General features: G+C 37.4%; 1 protein-coding gene across 1 annotated transcript; it reads left to right on the top strand.

Moving 5' to 3' along the window:
- The first annotated feature begins 7,185 nt into the window (after nucleotides 1-7,185).
- Nucleotides 7,186-27,462, top strand: LOC140955542 (uncharacterized). Its single transcript, XM_073408913.1, has 6 exons — nucleotides 7,186-8,316; nucleotides 8,383-8,472; nucleotides 8,861-8,938; nucleotides 9,067-9,832; nucleotides 9,899-10,394; nucleotides 27,210-27,462. Exons 1-6 carry the CDS (start codon nucleotides 7,186-7,188, stop codon nucleotides 27,460-27,462), a joined length of 2,814 nt encoding a protein of 937 aa, XP_073265014.1.
- Nucleotides 27,463-27,860: the final 398 nt, after the last annotated feature.

Here is a 27,860-nt window from a genome sequence, read left to right on the forward strand (position 1 = left end):
CCTGCTTGCAAATACTGTCAGAAAACTAATCATCTTGAAGCCTGGTGTTGGCTCAAGAATGCTCAATGCCGAAACTGCAAGCAATTTGGTCACATCCAAAGATTTTGCAAAAATAAAACAGAAACTGAACAACAAGCTCAAGTAGCCGATTGTTCAGAAGTCAAAGAAGATCTTTTATTCATGGTCACAATTCAAGACATGTGTAATTCAGCAGAGACAAAGGACTCATCATGGCTCATTGATAGCGGCTGCACTAACCATATGACAACAGACTTAAGCTTGTTCAGAGACTTGGATAAAAGCTACTTATCTAAAGTCAGAATTGGCAATGGAGATTTTGTGAAGGTTGAAGGAAAAGGAGCAATTGCAGTAGAAACACTGTCAGGTACAAAAATTCTTAAAAATGTTCTTTATGTGCCTAAGATCAACCAGAATCTAGTTAGTGTGGGTCAATTGATTGAATCTGGTTATTCAATAGTCTTTAATGATGGAGTGTGTGACATTAAAGATAAAAATGGAGTACTTTTACTTTCTGCAAAAATGATGAACCGAAGTTTTAATGTTAATTGGAATGAAGTTTGTTTGGGTGCTAATACTTATGAGAACAAGGAATCTGTTCCTTGGCACAAACGGTTGGGACACTTCAATTATGCAACTCTAAAAAGAATGGATGACCAGCAGATGACTCACGGGTTACCAAATATTCAAGAGCAGCAAATTATTTGTGAGGCTTGTCAGCTGGGAAAACAAACCAGAACTGTTTTTCCTGACAATGCATACAGGGCAGTATCTAAACTCCAGCTTGTACACACAGATGTGTGTGGACCTATGCACAATGAATCATTAAATGGTTCAAAGTATTTTCTTCTGTTTATTGATGATTTTAGCAGGTATTGCTGGGTTTATTTTCTAAAATCCAAAGCTGATGTGTTTGCTGAGTTTGTTAAGTTCAAGGCAGCAGTTGAACTAGAAACAGGAAACAAATTGAAGACTTTGAGATCTGACAATGGAGGAGAGTATACCTCTCGGCAATTTGAAGCATACCTTGCTAAAGAAGGGATTAAACACCAGTTGACTGTTCCCTACACACCACAGCAGAATGGTGTAAGTGAAAGAAGAAACCGAACATTGATGGAGATGGCAAGATGTTTGCTCTATGAGAAGAAGTTGCCATTGAATTTCTGGGCAGAAGCAGTAAACACAGCAGCATATCTTATAAACCGAATGGCTTCAAGAGTTTTAGCAGATAAAACTCCTTATGAACTCTGGTATGGTTTTAAACCTAGTATTGATCATTTAAAGGTGTTTGGCAGTATTTGTTATGTTTTGAAACCTGAAGTTAGAAGAAGAAAACTTGATCAAAAGGCTAATATAGGGATCTTTATAGGCTATAGTACAACATCTAAGGCTTATAAAATTTATGATCTGAATTCTAACAAAGTTGTGGTTGCTAGAGATGTCAAAGTTGTAGAAAATGCTACTTGGGACTGGAAAAATTCATCAGGTGCAGGTTCAAAACAGATGCAACAAGATGAGTTGGATGCTACAAACATGATTGATCTACAAACAGATGTTGCTGGGAATATTGAACAACAAACTGACTGGGATGCTGCAAAAAATAGTGATGATCAACCAGTAAGAGGAACAAGAACTCTATCAGATATCTATAGCAGGTGCAATGTAGCTGAGGCAGAACCTGTAGATGTTGAAGAAGCTATGAATTCTCAAGTTTGGATATCAGCAATGAAGGAGGAGCTTGCAATGATAGACAAGAATCAAACATGGATGCTAGTTAATAGACCAACTCATAAGAAGGTAATTGGAGTGAAATGGATTTTCAAAACAAAATTAAATGTAAATGGTAAGATTAACAAGCATAAAGCCAGACTTGTAGTGAAAGGATATTCACAAGAGGCAGGGATTGACTTCACAAAAACTTTTGCTCCAGTTTCCAGACATGAAACTGACACGATCAAAAGCTTGATGTCTTCTCCCAAGTGCAGGAGTGTCGAAGTAATAAATAACCCGGCAAGACCGGGGTCGAACCACATAGAGGTTAAATTGTATAAATTATAAATAACAACGCAACAATAACAATAATAACGATAATAATAACAATAGTAGTACTAGTAATAGTAATAATAATAATAATACTCAGTACGTGGCGTTATTATACCTGAGAATGATCTAAAAGATCGGGTCACAGGTTTCCAGCCTATATACTGAGTTTATGAATAGATAATAATAATTGTCACACCCCCACAAAAAATTATAAAGGCACGACATCGGCTGGCGATTTTCGTTGTGTTCTAAGGATTTGGTTCTTTGGAGTCGCCACCTAGTATTTGGTCACTAGGAACCCTAACTGGTCTTTCAGAGATTCTAAGGCAAGGGACTGGTTGCGTAAAGGGAAGGTACTAGCACCCCTAATACGCCCTACCTAAGGTAAGCTGCTTGGTGTTTGGTTTGCTCTATAGTCTATGGTGTTGGTGTTTTCTAATCCCGTCAACTCGTAAATCGCAAGGAAAAGAGAATAAAAGGACGAAGAAAATTTCACAATTCTTAAAAAAACAATTACTTTTCACGACTCGTAAACCGTGGAGAAAAAAAATTTTAATTTTGAAATGTTCTCGATCGCAACCAAAGCTTCTTTCAAACATGTGCGTTGATTTATTACTCCCGATAATATTTTGGATGTTCGTCCTTTTAAGGATTTCTTCATCCAAACATTAGCGGTGAACAATAACCACAACTTCTCCTCCCAAAATAAGATTTTTATAGTTTTTGGAATATTGGCCAATACCCTTTGGAGTTTTACAAACAGGTTGTAAAATCCACAAATGCAAGAAAATGATTTTGTGTTTAAGAAATCTATGCGAAAACACATTTTCAAATCTTCCAATATTTTTTATATATGTAAAAAGAACATTCAAAACATGCTAGTGTATTGGCCGTATGCATGAAAACAAAACATATTGGCCGTATTCAAAACTCTTTTTTTTTTTTTTTTTTGACGAAAACAGGTGTTTTTAAATACTGAAATTATATCCCCATATTATAAAAAAAAAATCAATGTATATAAAACAACAGTATATATTTTTTTTACTTTTTAGAAATTTTTTATTTTTTATTTTTTATATTTTTTTTAAAAAATATATATATATACATCCACATGCATAATATAATAATATAACAAATAATATAATATTAATACATTAAATGGGCTGGGCCGGCCCAACTAACTGGGCCGGACTCCAGCCCCAAAAATTGTTGGGCCGGACTCGGCCCAACAGCAACCTACTTTGGTCTGGGCCGGACAGGCCCAGACCCATATCATTGGGCCAGACACTGTCTGGCCCAACAAAAAAGGGAAATGAACGGGGGGGGGGGAATTATTTTCCCCCCCCATGCCTCCTGCATGCAGAAACGATTCTGCATGCAGGAGGCCAAACTATGCCGGCCTTAAAAAAAAATGCAGGGGGGTCAGGATGGCGTACCTGGCGCAGCGGAGACGGCGGCTTGCTGGCGGAGGCCGCGGTGGCGGCGATGGCAGCGGCTTAGCTCACGGTGGTTTCCAAGTGGACCGAGACCACACCTTCGGTTCGCTCGCTTCTGCTTCAACTTCTGGATGTCCCCTCTCGGTTTCAACTATCCCAAGCTTTTCAAACCATGGGTTTTCAGTCACGGTTTCGTAAGTTTTGTGGTTTTTCTCTCTTTCGGTCTCTCTCTCTCTTACTGTCTCGGGTTTTTTCTTTCGGGTCACCCTCCTCTTTTTCGTCGTCCCCTTCTCACTCTGCTTCTTCCCTATTTATAGGCAATATCGGGGCATGCATGGGGGAACAAGGCGTGCTGGTCGGTAGGTCGGCAGGCGCTGCTGCCAAGGCGCTTCTCTCGGGTTCGGTGGCGCGGCGGGTGGCCGTCCAGCGGCTTCGGCTTCGGGGGTCCCAAAGTGTGGGGCGTCGGGCCATGGCACGTGAGGAGAGAGGCAGGGACAAAAACCCCGGTTTTCCTCTCCTCTGCTACGCCTGCGGGGGGGAAGAAGAAGAGAAACAGTGTCGTTCAAAACGGCACCGTTTGGTCTTTTTCTTTTTCTTTTTTTTTTTTTTAAACGCATGAAACGGCGTCGTTTTGGAGAAAACGCGCCGTTTCATTTAAATGTGGCGCCAGAAATGCGCCAACGTTCACATCAGTCCCCCAATTATTTTTGTTCCTTTCAATTGCGTCCCTGCCAATTTCAGTCTTGTCCGCCAAGTTGGCCGCCTTTTCCACTTTGGTCCTTGGCCTCTAAATTATGCAATTTAGCCCTCAATTGATCAATAAACTTCCAATTTCTTCAATTAGGCCCCTCAATCAATTCCAAACAGCCCCCCTTACCTTTGCGCCTTTTCCAAATTGGTCCCTGGTTTCGGATTTTCACAATTAAACCCCTAATTGGCCATTAAACTTCAATATTTATGCAATTAAGCCCCTGATTTGACTTAATAAATTCCTAAAAATCATAATTTAGCCCCAGAACTTTAATTTCTTCAATTTAAAGCCCAAATTGACTTAAAAAATCAATTTTCTTGCAATCAAATCCCCTATAAATCCAATAAAAAATCAATTAAACCCATAAACATCTAAATTTGGGCTTCTCTCCTCAAAATTCAAAATTTCCTTCTTAATAGGGTTCTCATCCTTCAAGAATATATTGTCAAAAATCCAATCTTTGTATCTTTATACTCCTTGACCAATTTTCTGACCATTTTCCGAGCGCTTCTGCCTCTTGTCATTTTCTAACCTTCTTTGGCTATTTATTTTATTTTTTGCGGGGACCCAAAAATGGGTTACAACAATAATAATAACAACAACAACAACAACAACAACAACAACAACAACAACAATAATAAAGAAGAGAAGGAAGAAATTAATGAGAACTTTGAGTTGAAAGATTAATGTAAGGATTAAACAACGATAAAAATAAATGTCAAGGTTAGAGGATCCACTAATGGTACTTCAAACAAGTATAGTATAAACTCTTATTACTCAATTGGAAACCACACATAAAGGAGGTTCCAATCATATTATAAATTGTTAACATGATTACATTAGTTATCTTATTCGAATAAAGCTAATACTTGTAAATGTTGGCAGGCATTCATGATTATAACTTATGTTAACAACAAATCAAGTTCCTTTCATAGCTCAGGTGTCGGTTATACCATACAGTATGGGCTATGAAAGTACCAAGTATTTGTTGTACCAAGTGTTATACAACATAAATCTAGATTAACCATTTAACAAGCAAAGTATTAAAAGTGAACAAGATAACAAATATAAAACATGTTAGTATCCAACGTTAAGGTCCATGTTAAGTTTATATTATACTTATTCTTACACCATTAGTGTACCCTTTTCACCTTGACATAATTAACTTAGCTAAACATAATGAAAGAAAGAAACATAGATGAACAAGATAAGAACATAAATGAGAAAGAAGTTAACTAAGTAAAGGAAAGGAAATGAAGTGCATAAACTTGATATTAATGAAAGCAAAACATAAGCAATACAAAGAGAGAAAGCAAGAGCATGATCTTGATCTGGAAACCAAGATGCCTCAATACATGGTAAGTGCCTCCTTTTATAGTCCAAAATTTGAAACTATTGATTTGTTGACTAATTGATGAGTGGGTGGCCACATCTTGACTTGGTGACAATCCTTATCTTCTTGTCTGAACAAGACGTCATTGCTAACATCATAATTTGCCTAGAATCCTCAGGAATGTTCTAGGAAATTGTCTCAGATTTCCAACAAAAAAAAGATGAGGTCATTTGGACTTCTAGAACTCAAGATATGGGCTGAACACTAAATAGTGTCTGGGCTGCAGGACAACTTCGGACTTCTTCGTTGTTCCTTCAGTTTGGACTTCAAAACGGCCTTTTTAAATCTTGGGCTCCTCATGAAAGTTGTAGGCCTTTGTCTTACCTTTCCATCCATATAAAATGGACCTAAATCTGAGATCTAGAGCACCAGATATGATCCAATTACCGAGCAATGTTCTGGTTTGGGCTGCACCGGCATCTCTTTGTCCTTTCACTTTCAATACTTAAACTCATCAATCAATCCTTTTATTTATGTGATAGGCCTGCATTTAAAATGAGCATTTACCATAAATTAAGGTATCTTATAGTATCAAACTTGTTATTATAAAACATGTTTTAGTTAAGGAGTTATTGATACTTCAAGTGCAAAATGATGATATAAAACCTTGATAAACATGCACTTTTAAGTACTAATCAGAAACAATGAAGCTCCTGCTTGCTTTAGCAGCACAAAACGGTTGGTATATATTTCAATTGGATGTTAAATCTGCATTTTTGAATGGTGTGCTAGATGAAGAGATTTATGTTGAGCAACCTGCTGGTTTTGAAAAATCAAATTCAACAAACAAGGTTTATTTACTGAAGAAGGCATTGTATGGATTGAAACAAGCTCCTAGAGCTTGGTATAGCAGGTTGGATAATCATCTTTTAAGCTTGGGATTTAACAGGAGCATGAATGAGGTAACTTTATATGTGAAGCATGCTGATGGACATAAACTAATTGTATCAGTTTATGTTGATGATTTGCTAATCACAGGGGACAAGGAGCAGCTTGTAGAGGAATTCAAAACCAATATGAAAGACATGTTTGAGATGAATGTGTTAGCGTGAACCATTAGAAGTTATAAGGAAATAAAACACCAGTTGTATCAACTTCCTAGTTGTAGTCGTATATATCAACTCCCTAGTTTTTAGGCTTCAACCTAGAAGAGGTTGTTATGTAAAAGTAGTTTAGTTAAAACACATCTCTTAACTCCTTTCCCTGTATCTTTATATATAGACCTTGAGTTAATTAATAAAGTTAAGTTAGTCTGCTTCTCCAGAAAATCTGACATGGTATCAAAGCATAGTCTAGGGATTTCTATAACCTAAACAGAGAATTAACCCAACGACTTCGACCTTATGGCTGAATATTCCACTGAATTGATTCAGCCACAAAATCCCATAACAAACTCCGTGCTTGACAACTTCACGACGAAGATGACAGAGGCTTTGACAAAAGCCCAGGCTACTTCACAGCCAATTATCAACGACTCTTCTGCAGCACCAACGGGCATTAAGTTGGATGGATCCAACTATGCTTTATGGTCCCAGGTGGTATAGATGAACATCTCAGCCAAAGACAAACTAGGGTATATTAACGGAGACTTCCCTCAACCCTCAGAAGCAGACCCAACATTCCGTAAATGGCGCACTGAAAACTCCGTGCTGAAAGGGTGGTTGATTAATTCAATGGACCAATCATTGGTTGCAAACTTCATCTGCTTCCCAACAGCAAAACAGGTGTGGGACGCCATTGCAACTACAGATTTTGATGGAACTGACACATCACAGGTTTATGAACTTCGACGCAGGGTAACTCGAATGCGGCAGAGAGGAGGATCAATCGAAAAATATTACAATGATTTACAAGAGATATGGCGGGAGATAGACTTTCGATGCCCCAATCCCATGGAATGTGCAACAGACATTCAAAAATATAACTCTCTGATACAGGAGGAAAGAGTTTATATTTTCTTGGATGGATTGGATGATCGACTTGACAACATTCGTAGTGACATTCTACAACTGAAACCGATTCCTACAATTGAGCAGGCCTATGCTCACGTAAAGAGAGAGGATACTCGACAGGTAGTGATGATAGCAGGGGCAGAGACTGCAACCAGTGGTGCTGTTATGACCATCAAAGGCTCAAGGTTTGGCCAACCACCAACGCTGGTAATGGGAAAGCATAACCTATCCTTTAAACTAAAGGGTCCTTTTGATGGAGGGAAATGTACACACTGTGGAAACACCAAACACACTCGAGAGACATGCTTTAAGTTGCATGGGTACCCTGAATGGTGGCATGAACTACAAGCTAGGAGGAAAAAAGGTAACACATTACCTGATGAAGGCACTGGTAGAGCCGCAACAGTCACAGCAGAACCTCAACTCTCACTCATCCCTATGGCAGACTCCTCCACTTCTAAAGCAACAGGTAACTATGGACAAAGTTTCTATAGTTCTAGCCATCAGGATGAAAGTGAGTGGATTATCGACTCTGGAGCTACGGACCATATGACATTTGATCCTGCAGACTTCTCACACACAACTCAACCACAAAGGACTTGTATTGCAAATGCAAATGGAGTTGCGTATCCAATCATGGGAGCTGGAACCGTGTCACTATCACCCTCACTCACTTTGTCCCACACTCTTCTCATTCCTTCATTATCTAACAAATTAATGTCTGTGAGCCAAGTAATGGAAGAACTCAATTGTATGGTATTCATATACTCTAATGTTTGTTTTCTTCAGGATGTTCTCAGCAAGGAGATTATTGGGCGTGGTACTAAGAGAGGGGGGTTATACTACCTAGATGATTTCAACCATGGGAAAGCAAATCATGTACACCATCAACTCAGTAGCAAGGAATGAGAAATATGGTTATGGCATCGTCGTCTTGGGCACCCATCATTCAGATATCTAAGACACCTATTTCCGAACTTATTTTTACAATCAAAGGATGTTGATTTTAATTGTAAGACTTGTATTCTGGCTAAGAGCCACAGAAACTCTTACTATGCAAGTTTGAATAAAAGCAATATTCTGTTTGCTCTTATACACTCTGATGTCTGGGGACCTTCCCCACGAACGACTGTAACGGGTTATCGTTGGTTTGTTATATTTGTTGATGACTCAACCCGAATGACTTGGCTTTACCTGATGAAGACAAAGGAGGAGGTGTTCCCAATATTCCAAGCATTTCACACCATGATTCATAATCAATTTTCAGCCAAAATACAAGTGCTTCGGTCAAATAATGGAGGGGAGTTTGTCAACCAGCGATTCAAAGCGTTCTTCCAGCAGTAAGGTCTCCTCCATGAAACATCATGTGCCCAGACTCCTCAACAGAACGGTGTTGCTGAACGAAAAAATCGCCACATCTTGGAAACAGCTCGTGCCCTTCTTCTCGGCACAAATGTCCCAACTCACCACTAGGATGATGCAATAAGTGCTGCGGTATACTTACTCAATAGAATGCCCTCTAAAGTCTTGCACTTCAAAACTCCCCTGCAAGTGCTCTCCTCTCATGTTGCACTACCCACCGTGTTGATGCTCCCACCACGTGTGTTTGGCTGTGTGGTTTTTGTTCATATCCATAAAAACCAACGCTCCAAACTTGATCCATGTGCTGTTAAATGTTTGTTTATGGGTTATGGACCAACTAAGAAGGGCTACAAATGCTTTGATCCCATTAACAAGAGACTCTATATCACCATGGATGCTACATTTATTGAGTCTGAACATTTATGTTCTCCTACGGTCCCCAATTCAGCTCTTCAGGGGGAGTGTAGAAGGGAAGAACTGAATGAACTGAGTTGGTACTTAACAGCGCTAACCACTGTTAGCACCATTGATAATTCAACAAATCCTACAACTACATCCAGTGGTGACAGTCCAGCACAAGTTGACGAAAGAGAACTTGAGGAGGCTAAAAATGACGTTGAAGGAATACATGAAAACCAACTTAATGGAGAGCTTGTGAATCAAGAAAGCCAACTAACCCCTCTCTCTGCAGTACCTGAATCTCCTACTGAGAACAACCTTGAGGTAAGCTCTTCCACTGTTCCCCCATATAATTCTGACTTGAAAACTCCCGTAGAGTATGTGTTACCTTTCAGACACAACAGAGGAAAGCCACCAAACAGGTACTCCCCTGATACCGAAGAAAGGCGATCCAAATTTCCCATTGCCAATTATGTAAGTATACAGCACCTACCCGATCCAATTTAGAGTTTCACAGAGGTATTATCCTCTTGTCATACTCCAGATAATATAGCAGATGCCTTGGCCGACTCTAAATGGGCACAAGCCATACAAGAAGAGATGGAAGCCCTAAAGAAAAATAATACATGGAAACTGATACCGCAACCTGAAGGAAAAAAAACAGTAGGGTGCAAATGGGTGTTCTCTATTAAATACAAGGCAGATGGATCAATTGACCGGTACAAAGCAAGGCTAGTAGCGAAAGGGTTCACACAGACATATGGTATAGATTATGTTGAGACCTTCTCACTAGTTGCTAAACTAAATACTGTTAGAGTTTTACTATCCCTTGCAGCAAATCTAGACTGGCCGCTACTCCAACTTGATGTGAAGAATGCCTTCCTCCATGGTGACCTTGAAGAAGAAGTTTATATAGATATCCCACCAGGCTTTACATCATCTTCAGGAATTGGAGTTGTATGCAAGTTGGAGCGAGCTCTATATGGATTAAAACAATCTCCTCGAGCATGGTTTGGGAGATTTAGCTCAGCCATGAAAAGGTATGGGTTTGTTCAAAGCAATGCAGACCACACCCTCTTCCTGAAGCATCGACAAAAGAGGGTTGTCGCACCCCAAAAAATATCAAAAAAAAAAGTTTGTTTTTGCGACATTCGATTGACGACTTTCGTTTTGTTCTATTTTGCGGATTTGGTTCTTTAGAGTCGCCACCTAGTATTTTGGTCACTAGGAAACCTAACTGGTCTTTCAGAGATTCTAAGGTAAGGGACTGGTTGCGTAAAGGGAAGGTATTAGCACCCCTAGTACGCCCTACCTAAGGTAAGCTGCATGGTGTTTGGTTTGCTTTATAATTGCTATGGTGTTGGTATTTTCTAGGCTCGTCAATTGATTTTGGATAGAAATCTAAGGAGATTCCATGTGCTTTGAAAGCTCATTTTTCCCTTAGTATTTCAAGAGTTTGCGACTCGTAAGTCGTGAAATAAAAAAAAATTAAAATTTTGAAATGTCCTCGATTATAATCAAGGCTTCTTTCAAGCATGTGTGGATTTATTATTCCCAATAATATTTTGGATATTCATCCTTTTAAGGATTTCTTTATCCAAACATTAGCGGTAAATAATAAATGAATTTCCTCCTCAAAAATAAGATTTTTTATAGTTTTTTGGAATATTGGCCAATACCTTTGGAGTTTTACAAACATGTTTGTAAAATCCAGAAATGCAAGAAAATTATTTGTGTTTAAGAAATCAATGTGAAAACACACTTTCAAAGCTTCCAATATATTTTTTTTTATAAAAAAATAATATTCAAAACATGTTAGAGTATTGGCCGTATGCAACACGCAAGAAAATATTTTTTTTAAAACAATATATATATTTTTTTGACGAAATCGGGTATTTTAATACTGAATTTGTATCTCCACAGCATAAAAAATACAAACTAATATTTAAGTCATTTTAAAAAAGATGTAACAAAAAATCAAAAATATTTTTAAGGAATTTTAGAAATTTTTTAAAGCAAAAAATAAATTTATCTTTGAAAATTTCGGGTGCCTCGACGAAAATCAGATATTTTAAATACTGAATTTATACCTCCACAATATAAAAAAAAAATACAAAACCCCCTTAAAAATATATATATTATATAAATATATATATATATATATATATATATATATATACTATATATATGAAAGGAAAATAACAACATTTTTTTTTTAGATTTTTCAGATTTTTTTTTTTATAAATATTTTATATATATATATTATATAACATATACACACATATATATATTATAATTTATAATAATATATAATATATTATAGGGGCTGGGCCGACCCAAATGAATGGGCCAGGCTCAGCCCCAAAAAAGAGACGGCCCGAATGACATTGGGCCGATCTCGGCCCGAGAAACAAACGTGGGCCGATCTCGGCCCGAAAACTCAAGTGGGCCGATCTCGGCCCGAAAAACTCCTACGGTCTGGGCCAAGACCGGCCCAGACTTGCAAGGCTGGGCCAGCATCGGGCTGGCCCAGCAGCCCCAGGCCCAGCGGGGGAAGAATTAATTTTCTTCCCCTGCCTCCTGCATGCAGGAGGCAGAATGCATGCAGGAGGCAAACCTGCAGAAGACACAAAAATGGGGGGAAGAAAATGTACCTGGCGTGGAGGAGGTGGTCGCTGGCGGTGGTGTGGCTCGTGCACGGTGGCTCCGGGCGGCGGCGCTGCAGCTGTTTCCAAGTGTTTGGTTCGCTCTCTCTCTCTCTCTCTCTCTATTCCTCTCGGTCCCTCCCTTCGGTCCTCTCTCGGTTTTTTTCGTTCTCAAATGGCTGTCTATTCTCGGTTTGGTTTTGGTTTTTGGTTTCGGTTTCCTTCCTCTCGGTTTGTTTTTGTTCTTCTCTCTCTTTCGTGCCTTTTTTTTCTTCTCTCTCTCTCTTCGGGTCCCTCTCTCCTTCGGTTCGTCCTCTCTCTCCTTCGGTTCTCTCTCTATTTATAAGGAAAAAAAGGGATCGGCGTGCCTTTGTTAGTGCGCCTTCAATCACGCAACGGCTGGTCGGCCATTGATGCTTTCGGTGGTGGTGGTGGGGGCGAGGAGAGAGAGGCGGGAAGGTTTTCAAATTTTTCGTCTTCTGTTGCTGCTAAACCGGGGGGAAGGAAGAAGATGAACAGTGTCGTTCAAAATGACACCGTTCTAGTCTTCCTTTTTTTTTTTATATATGAAACGGCGTCGTTTTGGATAAAATGCGCCGTTTCATTTAAATGGCCAAACTTCAAATCAATCCTTCAAATTCGGTCTCCGCCCCTCTTGTTGGCCGCCTTTTTTCACTTTGGTCCTTGGCCTCTGATTTATGCAATTGAGCCCTCAATTGATTAATAAACTTTCAATTTCTTCAATTAAGGCCCTGAACCGAATAATTGCAGCCCTCCATTTACGCGCTCTTCCAATTTGGTCCCTGGTTTCGGATTTTCTTAATTAAGTCCTAATTGGCCATTAAACTTCAATATTTATGCAATTAAGCCCCTGATTTGACCCAATAAATTCCTAAAAATATATTTTGGCCCCAGAACTTAAATTTTCTTCAAATTAAAGCCCAAATTGACTTAAAAATCAATTTTTCTTGCAATCAAATCTTCTATAAATTCAAATAAAAATCCAATTAAGTCCATAAAAATCCAATTAAGTCCATAAAACATCCAAATTTGGGCTTTTCTCCTCAAAATTCAAATTTTCCTTCTCGATAGGGCTTTCATCCTTCAAAAATATACTGTCAGAAATTCAAACCTTGTATTTTTTTTAAAATTCCTTGACCAATTTTCTGACTGTTTTTCCTGAGCGCTTCTGCCTCCTGTTATTTTTCTAACCCCTTTTGGCTATTTATTTTATTTTTCATGGGGACCCAAAAATGGGTTACAACAGATGCCCCTCTTTATAATACTTACGGAGCATGGATTTTGCGCAGTAAGTGTTATAAAGATAAACCTGAAACGGAACTTCCAAAACTGATCCGGTCAAAGCTTGATTGATCTGAAAACTTTGTCCTTTATAACAATCCTCCTTAGCCAAAAAACTATGATCAAAAACTTAGTCATCTCGAGATCCTTATCCAGCGATCCTCTGAATTCTTACTTTAGTTTGATCAATATGGAAATCCATCCGAGATCCTATCTGGTGATCTCCTTTAACCTGGAACCCATCTGGTGATTCCTTTAACCCATAATCAATACAAAAAATGTGTGTATGGTCTCATTATGATGGGTGACCTGCCCGAGTGGAAAAGGGAAAGAGTGGTCTCATTCTTTGGGTGACCTACCCAGGGGGAAGAATGGCCTCATTCTTATGGGTGACCTACCCAAAAAAAAAAATGGAGAATGGTCTCATTCTTATGGGTGACCTACCCAGAAAAAATATGGTCTCATTGTGATGGGTGACCTACCCAGAAAAAGGAAGAGTGGTCTCATTCTTTGGGTGACCTACCCAAGGGGAAGGAATGGCCTCATTCTTATGGGTGACCTACCCAGATAAAAAAAATGGAGAAGGGTCCTCATTCTTATGGGTGACCTACCCAGAAAAAATATGGTCTCATTGTGATGGGTGACCTACCCAGAAAAGGAAGAGTGGTCTCATTCTTTGGGTGACCTACCCAGGGGAAGGAATGGTCTCATTCTTATGGGTGACCTACCCAGAAAAGTATGGTCTTCATTGTGATGGGTGACCTACCCAAGGAAAAAGAAGAGTGGTCTCCATTCTTTGGGTGACCTACCCAGGGGAAGGAAATTCTTAGTAAACTAATGCTTTTCTAAAGAAAAAATGGTTCAATATGAGGTCTTCTGGGTGACCCTTCTTGATGAATGTCAATGGGTACAAGATGGTCGATCTTAGATAACAACCCAAGGAAAAATGCCTCATTGTAGGGTGACCTCCAAAAAAAACGAGATCTATTGTATGGTGATCTACCCAAACAACTTATTAGAATCCCATGCTTTCTAAGAAACCTGGTTCAATATGAGGTCCTCTGGCGACCTTCCATGAATATCGAAGTACGAGAGCCCTTCTGGCGATCTCAAATAACTTGGAATCCCATCTGGCGATTCCTTTATTCAAAGCTGAAATATTAGGTCCCTTCTGGCGACCTTCATTGAAATATGAGATCCCTTCTGGCGATCTCCTTTAACCAAACAACTTGGAATCCCATCTGGCGATTCCTTTTATTACCAAAGCTGAAATTTGAGGTCCCTTCTGGCGACCTCCATTGATGAATATCGAAAATGAGACCCCTTCTTGCGATCTCAAACAACTTGGAATCCCATCTAGTGATTCCTTTTATTCAAAGCTGAAATTTGAGGTCCTTCTGGCGACCTCCATCGAAACGAGATACCTTCTGGCGATCTCAAACAACTTGGAATCATATCTGGCGATTCCTTTTATTCAAAAGCTGAAATTGAGGTCCCTTCTGGCGACCTCCATCGAAAATACGAGATCCCTTCTGTCGATCTCAAACAACTTGAAATCCCATTTGGCGATTCCTTTTTTCCGAATGCTATCGATGTCGTTTTTTTCCTGCTGGCAGGGTTTGAAAACATTATCTTCTCTTCTTGTTGTTCTAGAATCAACTCAATGATTCTTTCTTCGTCCATAATCTTGTTGGAATGCGCTACGATCTCCTCCTGTAACGATCCAAAAACATATGTGCAATGATTTATGATTAGATGCAATGCATTCGTACCTGGTTTTGAAACATAGGCCCCATCCTCTTCTTCGAGTTCATGAGACTCTTTCTTAACATGAACTTGCTTTTGAAGTCGTATGCTGGATTCATCTCTTATGTTGCCTATCATATTCTTGGAGAAGAAGTCTTTGACTTTCTTCAAGTAGTCCTTTTCTCAAAATGTATGACTTGTATTTGCCTTTTTGTCATGCTTTTGTCAAATGCTTTAGCTTGGTTTTCAAATCTATAGGCTTTCGTAAAAATTTTCATCAAAACATCTCGTCTTGCCCCCAGTGTAGGGGTGCGATCCTAGTCTGGGTTTTTATATAGAGAAGAAATTCATTTCGACTCAAAACAAAACCATCAACCAAAAAACTCTTTAGAGAGTGAAAGGACAAATGATGTATTTTTCAAAAATACACTTTGTTTAGGATTGATAAACTCTTATCTTAAAAGAAAATTTACATGTGATGTATCAATTCATTATGTTATCCAGAGGTGAGGTTGTATTTCAAGGGTAGCTTTTCTTAAATTTCATATTAAACCATTTTATGATACTTTGTTTGTAACCACTCAACTTGTTCCAAAAGTGCAAAATCTCATCATTTATTTAAAGAAAAGGTAGGCTCAAAGATAAACATAAAAATCTGGCTGATAAAATGAGCTCTGAATGCTCACTAGAGAAAATAAAAGCAAAGACAAAAGCATGCTAAGACAAATAAAGTTGTTTTACATTTTGAAAACTACGAGAAGTTCTTGGGTCAACCCGTTCTAAAACTTCTTCTAGTGTGTGGAAAGTCAACCGAGGCAATGCTTCATCTTCCTTCCCCACTTGCGTTTCCTTCGATCTCGCCTTCGATCTCGCCTTCTTTATTATTGACGACTCTTGACCAAGGTTTTCCAACCTTTATCCCCTATCACTTTTGTCATGACCAAGCAATGGATTTGAACTGATATTGGGTGTGTCTTCAAACGACACCCATCCTATCTTGATGAGCTTCAACAACTTGTTCCTGAAACCATAGCAAGTTTTAAGACAATGCCCGGGAATACCAGCATGGTACTCGCAATTCAACTCGGGCTTATACCAAATGGGAAATGGTGGCTGTAGTGGTAATGTAGGGATATGAGCTATTTGTCCAATGCTCAGTAGTTTGGCATATATGTCCTTCAGAGGCATGGGTAATGGCGGTAATTGTTCTGAAATGTATCTTGTGTTTGGTCTTTGGTGGTTGTTTTGGGTGTTTGACTGGCTATTTGCTCGATTAGGGGAAAAAGGTTTGTTAAAGTTTATGTGGGCCACATGGGAGGTAGGTATTTGTGGGTTATATGAATCTGTTATCTTGTCATTGGACCCACCTTCGAAGTTGTTAACGGGACCTTTCAATTTTCTTCCAAAAAAAAAAAACATGTCTCCGATGGCTCAATTATGCGTCCAGCTTTAATCCCATGCTCTATTATTTCCGCTATGCGTACAACATCATAGAAATGTTGAGATGAGATACCCATTAAATGCTCATAGTAGGGTGCCTTGAATGTGTTGGCGAACAAAGTCACCATCTCCGTTTCTATCAAAGGGGGTTGCACATGCATGGCCTCGTCCCTCCACCTTTGCGCATAAGCCCTTACTGATTCTTGGCTTCTCTTTTCCATTGACATAAGGCTCGTTCGATCTGGAGCAATTTCCAAATTGAACTTGTATTGCTTAAGGAAAGCCTCAACTAAATCCTTCCATTTCTTGATCTTGGCATTATCCAACCTCATGTACCAACTTAGCGCCGACCCCGATAGACTATCTTGGAAAAAGTAGATCAGTAACTTATCGTCATGAATCACCTCAGACATCTTATTGCAATAAGATCGAAGGTGAGTGTTTGGGCATTCCAACCCAGTGTACTTTATAAACTCCGGTATCCTAAATTTTTTTTTGGTACCGTGATGTTTGGTACCAAGCATATTTCAGACGCTCGCATGGGGTTAAACCAGTCATTTCCCTCGACTGCTCTTAACCTTTCTTCCAAGGCTGATATCTTATCATCGTTCATAAATCCGGTGGACCTATTATCGGGAGGCCCTTCCACAGTGATGTGAGCTTGAGGGGGCTGAATGGGAATGGTAGGCGCAAAGTGCTGCCCTGTCACTGAATCTGCCCCCAAGTTCTGAGATGCCCCCGGAACATGAACTGATGGTGCTCCTATAGGTGGTTGGGTAGACGTTCCCTCCCCGTTTTTGGCTCTTAAAAGTTGCTCAAGCAGATTGGTCAGTCGAGACACTTCATTTTTCACGGATTCCAACTCGTTCTGGTAGTGCGACTCTAAGTGAGCTCTTTCTTCGTTTTCCATTCTTGATCTTTGTCGAGTGTTGTAGATTCTAGAAGAGGGACCTATGTTTCTTAATCTGCGGATGCATGCATAGATGTATGAGAAAAATATATGATTGTGATGGATATATGATTGAAAAATGTCATTTCGTGATGATTTAGTGATGATGGCCATTTCGTTCACAAGTCCTGCAATTCAAAATGCAATGGGGTTTAGATTTTGTTTGGATGCAAAAGATATGTTGGAACATACACCCTAAGGATAAGTTCTAGCTCCTCTACGTGAGACATGGGGTAGGTTTACTACTGGGTCTCTAACAGAGGGTCTCTTGTTGTTCCAGTGATCAACCTTCGTAAAGGCGATATGGAGGTCTAGCAGATAGTGGGATGGTACGTGTACCAATCACAATCAGTCTAAACACTCAACAAAGAGTTGGGGTTTACACAAACTTAAACCTTGACTCAAGTCATAAGGCAAGCTGCTAGTCCCCCACTTAAACTTAGAGTTACATGTGTGTGCCCTCCAAAACATAATAATAATAATAAAGTGATGCATGACTATGCCATGTATGATAGAATGTAAAGATACATGCTAAAGTTTGTAAACAAAGCATCATAAGAAAACAAAAACCAATAACACATAACATAAACAAACAAACAACTCAAGCTTAGTCCAAGGGTCCCCAGTGGAGTCGCCATCCTGTCGCACCCCAAAAAAAATACATCTGGTCTTTGTTTTTGCGACTTTCGTTTTGTTTTACTGATTTGTTGATTTGGTTCTTTGGAGTCGCCACCTAGTATTTTGGTCACTAGGAACCCTAACTGGTCTTTCAGAGATTCTAAAGCAAGGGACTGGTTGCGTAAAGGGAAGGTATTAGCACCCCTAGTACGCCCTACCTAAGGTAAGCTGCTTGGTGTTTGGTTTGCTCTATAATTGCTATAGTGTTGGTATTTTCTAGGCTCGTCAATTGATTTTGGATAGAAATCTAAAGAGATTCCATGTGCTTTGAAAGCTCATTTTTCCCTTAGTATTTCAAAAGTTTGCGACTCGTATATCGTAAAATAAAAAATTAAAATTTTGAAATGTCCTCGATTATAATCAAGGCTTCTTTCAAGCATGTGTGGATTTATTATTCCCAATAATATTTTGGATATTCATCCTTTTAAGGATTTCTTTATCCAAACATTAGCGGTAAATAATAAATGAATTTCCTCCCCAAAAATAAGATTTTTATAGTTTTTGGAATATTGGCCAATACCCTTTGGAGTTTTACAAACATGTTGTAAAATCCAGAAATGCAAAAAAATAATTTGTGTTTAAGAAATCTATGCGAAAACACCACTTTCGAAGCTTCCAATATATTTTTTTGTAAAAGGAATATTCAAAACATGTTAGAGTATTGGCCGTATGCAACACGCAAGAAAAAAAAAACATTTTTTTTTAACAACAATTTTTTCTGATGAAATCGGGTATTTTTAATACTGAATTTGTATCTCCACAAAATAAAAATACAAACTAATATTAAGTCATTTTAAAAAAGATGTAAAAAAAAAAATCAACAATATTTTTAAGGAATTTTAGAAATTTTTGAAAGTAAAAAATAAATTTATTTTTTGAAAATTTCGGATGTCTTGACGAAAATCAGATATTTTAAATACTGAATTTATACCTCCACAGTATATAAAAAAAAACAAACCCCCTTTAAAATATATAATATATATATATATATATATATATATATATATATATATATATATACATATGAAAGGAAAATAACCACATTTTTTTTTTAGATTTTTCAGATTTTTTTAAAAAATATTATGTATATATATATATATAACATATAAACACATATATATTATAATATAATAATATAATATAATTATATATTAATTATTAAGGGGGCTGGGCCGGCCCAAATGAATGGGCCAGGCTCAGCCCCAGAAAAAAAAAAAGAGACGGGCCGATCTCGGCCCGAATTACCTTGGGCCGATCTCGGCCCGAGAAACAAATCTGGGCCGATCTCGGCCCGAAAACTTCAAGTGGGCCGAGCTCGACCCGATAAAATCCTATGGTCTGGGCCAAGACCGGCCCAGACTTGCAAGGCTGGGCCAGCATCGGGCTGGCCCAGCAGCTCCAGGCCCAGCGGGGGGGGAGAATTAATTTTCTCCCCCCCGCCTCCTGCATGCAGAATGCATGCAGGAGGCAAATCTGCAGAAAACACAAAAATGGGGGGGGGGAACGTACCTGGCGTGGAGGAGTCAGTCGCTGGCGGTGGTGTGGCTCGTGCACGGAGGCTCCTGGCGGCGGCGCTGCGGCTGTTCGGTTCGCTCTCTCTCTTCGGTCTCCTCTCTCTCTTCGGGTCTCCCGGTTTTTTCTTCTCAGTGGCTGCCTATTCTCGGTTCGGTTTTGGTTTTGTTTCGGTTTCCTTCGTCTTGGTTTGTTTCTGTTCTTCTCTCTCTCTTCGGGTCGCTCTCTCTCTCTCTCTCTCTCTTCGGTCTTTCGGTTTTTCTTCACCCCTTTTCTCTTTGGTTTTCTTCTATATTTATAGGGGCAGAACGGGTGGGAGACCATGGTTAGTGCGCCTTCAATCACGCAACGGCTGGTCGGCCATTGACGCTTTCGGTGGTGGTGGTGGGGGCGAGGAGAGAGAGGCGGGAAGGTTTTCAAAATTTTTTTTTCTTCTGTTGCTGCTAAACGGGGGGGGAAGGAGATGATGAACAGTGTCGTTCAAAACGACACCGTTCTGCTTTTTTTTTTTTTTTTTTTTTTTTTTGTATATGAAACGGCGTCGTTTTGGATAAAACGCGTCGTTTCATTTAAATGGGCAAACTTCAAATCAGTCCTTCAAATTCGGTCCCCGCCCCTCTTGTTGGCCGCCTTTTTCACTTTGGTCCTTGGCCTCTGATTTATGCAATGTAGCCCCTAATTGATCAAAAAACTTCAATATTTATGCAATTGAGCCCCTGATTTGACCCAATAAATTCCTAAAAAATATATTTTGGCCCCAGAACTTAAATTTCTCCAAATTAAAGCCCAAATTGACTTAAAAATCAATTTTTCTTGGAATCAAATCTTCTATAAATTCAAATAAAAATCCAATTAAGTCCATAAAAATCCAATTAAGCCCATAAAAATCCAAATTTGGGCTTTTCTCCCTAAAATTCAAATTTTTCTTCTCAATAGGGCTTTCATCCTTCAAGAATATACTGTCAAAAATTTAATCCTTGTATTTTTAAATTCCTTGACCATTTTTCTGACTGTTTTCTGGGCGCTTCTGCCTCCGGTTATTTTTCTAACCTCTTTTGGCTATTTATTTTATTTTTTTTTCAGGGGGACCCAAAAATGGGTTACAACAGACTTCAATAAATTTTTATATAAAAAAATAATTTTTAATAGCTTTTCATCATAAATATTATAAAAAAGAGCAAGTTTCTACCGAGTTGGCTGGACTAAAATTGTCAATTTCATTTTGACATGTTTTGTTTTTTTAATTGAAATAAAATATTTTCATTTCATACTATTTTGGAGTGCTGTTTTAGAATTATATATATATAACGAAGATAATTCAAATTCAAGATAAATTAATTATAAATTATACAATACAAACACAATGTCAAATAAATAAAATTTAAAATATTTCTAAATAGTTAAAATTAAATAAATTTTTTAACTTAAAGTAATTCAACTTAAATAAAATATTAAAATATTATGAAAGTAAAATGTTTTAACACAAATATTTTAAATATAAAATTAGGTCAATGTTATCAAAGCTAATGGAATCTAAAGCATCTGTTATTTTGCTCAAATTCCTACAAAGTATAAACATAAAAAAACAACATGAATATAAACCATACATATTAGTAATAAATTTAATTTTAAAAAATTAATATCATTGTTAATGAAAATAGTAATAATAATTTTCAATATTATTATTAATATCATTGTTATTGAAAATAGTAATGAAAATGAGTTTTTTATACTTGAGTGGTTTAATTAATTAAATTGAACTAAATTCAATTTGATTTAATGGTTTTTTAAAACTGGAACAAAAAATGTGAAATGAAACTGGAGTATTCTAGTGAAAATTTAGCTAAAAAATCTAAAACAAAATGAGATTTGAAATAAAATAAAAATTATTTTATTTTTTAAATTGATATAAAAATATTTTGATTATTTTAAATAAAATAAAATAGAATTGATAACTTTGGATTCGATGTAAGACGAAATTTTAAGGAATTGCATGTAATGTAATCAATATACCAATTTATTAATATTTTATTTAGAAACCACATCTTACATATGCTTTCGTTGTCTTTATCTGGAACGCTCTAATTCGACATGTTGTTCATGACCATGAATAGCATGTCGTCCTTTCTTCTGATGTGTGGTTGACCTGAGCTTGTCGTCCTTTTCTTTTAGAGCTTGTGGCCAACCACACATCAGAGGAAAGGACGACATGCTATTTATGGCCAAACTCAGAAACGAATGTTATCACCGCATGAAAATAATAAAAAACCACAAAATAAAATAAAATAAAACCACAAAGAAATTAAAAAAAAAAATTCTATATTTTTTTAAGTTCTATAATTATTGAACATACATGGAATTCCACTAGACTGTAGTGCAATCTTCGACCATGAATAGTTCTGAGCATCAATGGATCACATGAATCAGCATCACATGATAAGAAACAGGGAAGAAAAAATTGAAGAAATTTTTCGGCCACACAAGGAGAGCAGTTCCTCGCAGAAGACTCCATTTTTGTCACCAAGCTACGTGCATTCGAATGGTCATAACAAAAGCACCACATCTTAAGCAATTGCAGGTAATCGATATACCAATTTATTGAGATTTTATTTAGAAACCACATCTTACATGTGTTTTTTGTTTTCTTCTAGAGCTGTGTGGGTGGCCATGAGCATGTCGTCCTTTTCTTCTAGAGCTTGTGGCCAACCACACGTCAGAGGAAAGGATGACCTCTCATTCCTAGTTTTAGGTTAAGTCTTACTTATTTTAGGGTAATTTTCTTCTTTTTTTTAGCATAACCAACTTCCTATCCAATAATATTTGAAAAATCATTTAAGGTTAGCTACAATAAACCTAGGTTGAGGCTCTATTTTAATTATTACCTTTAATCCACCAAAATATTCCCGACGACAGGGGCGAAAGCAGGGGGCCGTAGGATATTTGGTTTTTAATTACTAGTTAAAAGTGAGCAATTAAGTGTGACTTTTTTACTTTTAATTTCTTTTGAAATATACTCTTGACTTGCGTGGGAAAGAAAAAAAATATATATAAAAATATTATTTTGTAAAATAAAAAATAAAGCCATCAATTTTATCCTAATATAAATCTTGTAATCGATTAAAAATAAAAATAAAAACATAAATCACAAGAAAAATTTTTCTACAAAAAAATTAAAATAGAGCCACCAATTAATTTATCTTTCAACAAACAAAATAAAGTAACTTAAATTTAAAATCTAATTTTGTTTTATTTTGAGATGTTTGTTAGTAATTTGATGATGTTTTTTTTTATATAATTCTATCGTTTTTTTTTCCTCAGATCTGTTAGTTCTACCAATTGTTTTTTTTGAATTCTTGTAATAGTGAAATTTTTTTTCTAATTAATTAGATATATTTTATTGGTTTGTTTTGATTATGCTTGGATTTTTTTATATTTTTTGTTTTTAGCAGAGCCACCAAAATTATCAATTTTTTTTCTTACGATATATGTTTTGATTTTTGGTTAAACCATAAACAAAATAAGAAGAATTGTTTTTTTAAAAAAAATATTAATAACTCATAGCCTACTGAACGAGCTTTTTCAGTGATGAATGTTGTTAAAACAAGACTTCGCAATCGGATGGAGTATGATTTTCTTGTGAATTATTTGATTGTCTATATAGAAAAGGAAATTGCTGAAAGATTCACAATTGATATAATAATTGATAATTTCTATTTTATAAAAGAACGACGAGCATAATTAAAATAAATATGTAAAAATTATTTTTTATTATTTTTTGCTTTATTTTAAAGTTTATCAAACATAAATAATGCTTCGCTTTAGCTATTGTTTCTTATATACTTTGGTATAAAGATCAACAACATTAAAGTGATAAATACATTATAAAGATGAAATTAACTTAATTGTTTTGATTCAATTTGATATTGCTCCAAACATTTTACCTTATACAAAGGTCATTATATGTTTGTAATAAGTTATTTGAATAAAACTAAATTATACAGGTTTTGTTTTACAACTCATGTATAATAAATTAAAACAAATATTATATCTTGTTATATTAATTTTGGTCCCCTCTAACATATAATCCTAGCTTCGCCTCTGCCCGACGACACGTATTCGCAACACATTTCATATCAATATCCCTTACTTGTAAATGACTCTTATCTCTAAATCAACACCAAATTCTAGATATGGCGGCTCGTTAATAATCAAGCTAAATATTAAAAAATGTATTCAAGGTCTTGTAAATACACATATTACCTGGGAAATGATAATATTAGTATTGTTATTAATTTTATTTATTATAGTGCAGGGACAATATTTCTTATGTTGTAGTTTAATGTACAACCCTATTAGGACTCCCTTTTTTGCATAGAAATAGATCACTCTATATTGTTATCCAATTTTTGACTTATCTTTTTTTATAAAAATTTTGAAAAATCTAAAAATAGTGAAAAACAACAAAAATCCAAAAAAATATATTTTTTTAATATATTTGCATCGTTTCTAACATTTTCAGCATCGTCTCAAAAAAATTTAAATTTTCCAAAGATCTTTGTAACGCGTTCGACTTTTAACGTGTTATATTTTAAAATCATCAATTTTTCTCATTTGTGTCGATGTTGATAAGAAAAATCCAAAAACAAAATCAAATTTACAAAAAAAAGAAGAAGTTGAGGGACTAAGTTTGAAAACCTAACAATATTTTTACCTATAAATACTGGTCTCCTCAACACACTTAAGAGGAGAGGAATTTTGCACATTTGAGAATAAAACACAAGAAAACCCTAAACCTAAACCTATCTCTTTCCAAAGCCGCAGCCTCCCCCCGCCTAGAAGTTTTTTTCTCCTCCACATCGTATCCCCATTTTCTTCTTCCCTGGCCGCTCCCTTTCCCCAGCCGCAGCCTCTCCTTTTGGGGTTTTTTGCGTTCATCCCCTGCACCCAAAAACCCCCGACTCCTTTTCGTTTTCCCCTCAGCTGACCGAAACCTTCAGCCTTCCACCATCTCCTTCCCCCACAGACCAACCAACCCCAGCTCCTCCACATTACAGCCCCAACCATACTCTCCCTGTTGTTTGCCTTTTAATCTCCAAAATCAAAGCCAACTCTCCACATTTTTCCCACACACACTGCCTCCTCTCCATTTCCCCTCTCCATCATCCTCTCCGTTCTCAGCCGACCCGCAGACATCACAAACCGAACCAGCCACCAGCAACAACAAAGACACAACAGACCCACAGACCAGCCAAGATACCCCCCCACTCTCCTCTCACCTGCCGGCCTTCTACTACAGCTGACACCCTGCAACACCGCCCAATCTGCCATCCGAAGCAAAGGAGAAAAAGATGAAACCCATAAGAAACTGACCCGTAGTGAAGCAGACCCAAAGAAGGAAAAGGGAGAAATGCAAATCTAAAAAAAACAAAGGAAGAAAAAGCTAAAATCAACTGTTTATGGCCTTTTTTGTGTTTCTTGTTGCAAGTAGAGGTAGCAGTCAATGCCAACGAAGAAGAAGGGAGGAAGCCGCTTCGGATCTCCCTTGCTACATGTTTTTTGCAGTGGCGTGTGGGTCCACACGCCGCTAGTGACGGTGGCTTGTGGAGGAGACATGTCGCCTCTGTTCTGGTGGTGCAGAAGGCTTTCCCTGTAATTCCAGATTGTTTTGGGGTTATTTTGTAATTTTTTGGTTTGTTTAATGTGATGTTTGTTTTAGTTTAAATTTTGATTGATTTGTAATTATGTAATGGGTGTGTGTTTAAACATAATGAAAGTAAAGTGTTTGAGTGGGTGTTTTGTTATTATTTTTATGTATGTGTTGTTATGATAAAATTAAAAAGAAATAAAAAAAATTGTTTTAGTGTGCATCGAATTTGGTTTATATTTTAAAAAAAATGTATCAAAAATATTTTTCTTTTGATATCGAGGATTATAATCTTATACGTAAGATATATTTTTGATATTTAATAGAAAAGTCTGTTTTGTTTTTATTGATGTTAGAGTAGTTAGGTTTTCTTCACCCGATAAGATAAGGATCTCCTTACCGAGGAGGACTTTTCTTTTCTTTTAAGAAATCATTGGCAAGGCAACTTTCAAAACCTTTTAAATTACATCAAATCATGAAGCAGCTTACCTCAGGTAGGGTGTGCTAGGGGTGCTAATACCTTCCTTAGCCACAACCAGTTCCTTATTCGTGAATCTCTAACAAGACCAGTACATCCAGGTTTCCTAGTGACCCTTCAATGAAATACTAGGTGGCGACTCCTAACGAATCCAAGCATAACATAATGAAAAATCGCCAATCGACGTCGCGTGGGTGACGTGCGATAAAATGGCAACTCCACTGGGAAAGGTACTGTTTCTGACAAGATTGGACAAAGCTTTGTGTATTTGATTTGTTTAAGTTTTTGCATTTTATCTTGTTCTATTTTTGTTTTATCCATGCATTTTTAGAATTGTTCCATGCATCACTTGTGTCGAGAGAAACAGAGTTGTACATCCATGCATTTTTAGAATTGTACATCCATGCTACTGTCGTGCCTCCTGTGTGAGGTGTGTTGTGTATTGTGAAAGGTTTTTGGATTTAATCATAAAATTATTATTAAGGTTCAAGAGTTGCCACCTAGTATTATGGTCACTAGAAACCTATGGTCTGCGAGAGTCTGGGTAAGGGACTGGTTGTGCAATGGGAAGACACATCACCCCAGTGCACCCTACCTAAGGTAAGCTACATTGTTGTCTGATTGTTTTTTTCGAAGTCGAGTTTCTACTCGTTGGTCTTTTATAAGGCTCAAAGCAGATCTCTCTTCATGAGAAAATCTCTACCTTATCAGGTTAAATCCTGACCATTCTAAAGTCTGAATTTTAGCATCCCATATTTTACACCTTGTATCCTTAATACCTTAGGGTGTACTTTATCGTGTAATTGTAAACCCCACAAATATTAAAGTCTACATTTTGATCCTAAAAAAGGTTAGAAAAAGGTTTTTGACATGTTGGCCAAATTCTAATAGATAATCATAAACTGGTTATGATATCCATTTTTTATTTTTTTATACATGAAAAAGATGCTTTTTTTTTAGAAAAATATGCTTGGAAAATTTTTAGGATTTTGGCCGTATGCAACAAAATATTTTTTTCTTTTTGAAAATGTTTTGATTTTTTTTTGAAATATTTTGAAGAAAAACCGGGTATTTTAATACCAAATTTGTATTTTACAGTGTAAATATACAATCCGATATTGTGCAAAATTGGTAGAAAAATATTTGAGAAAATCACAATTTTTTTAAGGATTTAAAAAAAAAATTTATGAAACATATAATATAATATATATATATTTTAATTTAAATATTATGAAAATATATGGGCTGGGTCGGCCCAAATAAATGGGCCAGGCTAAGCCCAAGGAAAAGGTTAGGTCGATCTCAGCCCAAAATATTTTTTCTTCTTTTCTTGGGTGGGGCCGAGCCAGACCAACCAATTGGGCTTAGCCATAACCGGCCCGGCCCAAATGCCATGCTTAATTATTTGCAGAAACGTGAACAGTTATTGTTCATGTTCTGCATGCAACTGAATGGTTTCAGAAGCTGCAGATGGGCGAAGGAGAAGGCTACCGGGGTCTGTGGTCAAGGCCATGATCAGGAGGTTAAGCTGATGGTTCGGGCGGCGGCGTTGCGAGGAACGATGGAAGAGTTGGCGGCTGGTGGCAGAGGAAGCAAAAGAAGAAGAAGAAGAGAGGAGAGAGACAGGATCACGGTGGCTCTCGGTGGTCGGTTGGTGGCTTCCTGTGGTGGAGCTGATGATGGAAAGACCAGTGATGAGGGTGGTGGTGGTTGAAGGCCACGGTGGAGAGAGAAAGAAGAGAAAGGATCGGTTGTAGGAAAAATGAGCAGAGAATGCTGATTTTTGGCTGACTTTGGACCTGAATTTTTACTCCTTCAGGTCATCAATAGAGCCTTTATTTATGGGCGGTGGAAGGGGGTAATCTCGTCTACACCGAGGTAAAATTTCAGCCCTTAATTTGGTTGGTAAGGATCTCAACCGTTGGTTCAAAGTAGCCTCCCTGAGTTGTCAAATATGCAGGAAAAGGCTACCTAAGTTGACCTTTTCACGCCGTCATTGTGCTATCATTCATCCTGAAACATTCACATGGGGTTGTAGAGGAACTGCAGGGGATCTGTTTTGTGCAAGTTTTGTTTGATTTGATGGAGAAATCAAGCATTAAATGCACTTGC

Source organism: Populus alba, chromosome 4, assembly GCF_005239225.2.
Source record: "Populus alba chromosome 4, ASM523922v2, whole genome shotgun sequence".
NCBI classification, from domain to species: Eukaryota; Viridiplantae; Streptophyta; class Magnoliopsida; order Malpighiales; family Salicaceae; genus Populus; species Populus alba.

Bases quoted from the DNA above. Each gene is read 5' to 3' on its own strand.
- LOC140955542 (XM_073408913.1), top strand. From the start codon at position 7,186: ATGAACATCTCAGCCAAAGACAAACTAGGGTATATTAACGGAGACTTC. The intron at 8,317-8,382 runs GTGAGCCAAGTA...TGTTTTCTTCAG, and splicing joins TATCTAACAAATTAATGTCT to GATGTTCTCAGCAAGGAGAT. The intron at 8,473-8,860 runs GTACACCATCAA...ATCAATTTTCAG, and splicing joins ACCATGGGAAAGCAAATCAT to CCAAAATACAAGTGCTTCGG.